Consider the following 1,895-nt stretch of genomic DNA (forward strand, 5'->3'; position numbering starts at 1 on the left):
TAAGGAGTATTTAAAAACCCCTTTATAGTTACATACTTTTATGAATAAAATAATTCCTTTTTTTCATAAACTTTCTTTTTAAAAAAATACAATTATGTAATTTTTTTGAATTAATATACCTCTCCTGGTGAACTCATGTGCTACACTTACATATTTTAAAGTGAAACCCCGGAGCATTTTTTAAATATAAAATTAAACTCCAAATAAAAGGGACAATTTGTAAACAAAATACCCTCAAAGGCAACAACAGCACACCCCACCATTAAATGGAGGACATATTTTGCAAAGGCAATTTGTGTATGTGCATGGTTGTGCGTGTGCTTCTAGTTGAATTCTCAAAATCATTGATGCCACATGATGGTTGTGTGCCACATGATCAGAAAGCCAATAATAAGTTATGCTACGTATGAGATGATATGTTTACATATGGTGAGCAATGAGCAGGTACGTTACAATAAGTTATGCTACCTATCAGGTGCTATCATTGCTATGTTTACATATGGTGAGCATTGAGCAGGTAAGGTTACTCATCTTCTAAAAAGGATAAGATATTGAAAATTCTAATAGATATGCAGTACATAAAATTAGCTTACATACAAAGGCGAGCAATTTCTGATGCTCTAGTTGAGCAGGTTTAGCATGAATCGGCACAAATGTAATCGGTATGAGCAACGGCCGTCTCCGGCGCAGCTACAAGCTTGCGTGGAAACAATATCGATTCATTGCACTCTTTGTCTCCCGCACACTCCAGTGATTTGCTTACATCCTGCGCCCTTGTATAATATGCCGATTCTTGCTCGTCATTAACTCTCGTGGCTGACTGCAACTCAAATCTCTGCAGAAAGGAGTGCAAGCGCGCGCACACACACGCGACAGAGTAATTTAAGTATAAATTCCAAAGCCCTAATATAAGGACCTTATGTTAACAAACAATTGAAATGTTTTTGACAGGAATGAAACCTTCTCATCAGGATCTGTAAGGCCTGCGAGGTTTGGGAAAGAGTTCCGGGCAGCAGCATGTGAGAAGCTAGAGCAGGCAAGCAGGAGAAGGATTAGCACATGGCTAGAAAAGAAAGGTAAAGCAGTAGAAATAGCCATCCTCAGAAAATGTGTGTGAGAGAGTGAGTGAAAGAGAGAAGAATCACTTTTTATAGAAGAAAGTAATGCAGAGAGAGACGTAGTAGACACTTATATTTTTTTTCGTCTTATAAGCCATGGATGGAGGGCATGGCTGCCATCCTTCCAAATATAAAACTACCCTACGTGTACCCTGTAGCATCATGTAAATGACACACCAACCACGATTGACTTAGTAGCTTACAACATTGTTTTATGTTAAAAGTCAATCCGCAAACCAAGAACTAGGGGATGGAACTTTGGTTGATGTGTTTATTAGCAAGCATCTGCATCAAATGACCTGGAGTGATGCGATGCCTAATTAGGATGCATAGTGAGAGGGAAAGCATATTGAAAATATTAACATTGGCTCTTTGTGCTACTTACTCATATCCAATCTTAGGTTGAAATTCTACATAAATATCATTTAGAGCTCTATCAATAGAGAATGAAATTGGTAGAACTATAATTTAGATCTCTATGAGATGTTATATTATTGTGCAGCTATGATCCTATTTGAATATCTTTACAGTCCATTCCCCACTCAATAACCAAGTTGGAAACAATGAGGGTATAAGAGCAATCAACACCTATTACATTGGCATTAATCATTTGTTACATTTTCGATGTCCTTTCACTTTTCACAATACGTGATGAATCACAATATGAATGGCAAGTGTACACACACACACACACACACATGCATGTGCACGTGCACTTGCACACACACACACACATGCATGCATGTGCTCGCACACACACAAATCATCACATGTATA

At 37.8% G+C, this 1,895-nt stretch overlaps 1 protein-coding gene across 1 annotated transcript; it reads right to left on the minus strand.

Moving 5' to 3' along the window:
- Positions 1 to 373: 373 nt before the first annotated feature.
- On the minus strand, positions 374 to 1,184 carry LOC147616035 (uncharacterized). The gene is made up of 2 exons (XM_086778058.1): positions 961 to 1,184; positions 374 to 835 (listed from the first exon to the last, which is right to left on the minus strand). The coding sequence occupies exons 1-2, from the start codon at positions 1,096 to 1,098 to the stop codon at positions 635 to 637; spliced, it is 339 nt and encodes a 112-aa protein (XP_086634184.1). The 5' UTR covers positions 1,099 to 1,184; the 3' UTR covers positions 374 to 634.
- Between the last annotated feature and the right edge of the window lie 711 nt (positions 1,185 to 1,895).

This window comes from Cibotium barometz, chromosome 39 (genome assembly GCF_041138505.1).
Source record: "Cibotium barometz isolate CiBa-2024 chromosome 39, ASM4113850v1, whole genome shotgun sequence".
NCBI classification, from domain to species: domain Eukaryota; kingdom Viridiplantae; phylum Streptophyta; class Polypodiopsida; order Cyatheales; family Cibotiaceae; genus Cibotium; species Cibotium barometz.

Bases quoted from the DNA above. Each gene is read 5' to 3' on its own strand.
- LOC147616035 (XM_086778058.1), bottom strand. From the start codon at position 1,098: ATGGCTATTTCTACTGCTTTACCTTTCTTTTCTAGCCATGTGCTAATC. The intron at 836-960 runs GTTTCATTCCTG...TCCTTTCTGCAG, and splicing joins TTACAGATCCTGATGAGAAG to AGATTTGAGTTGCAGTCAGC.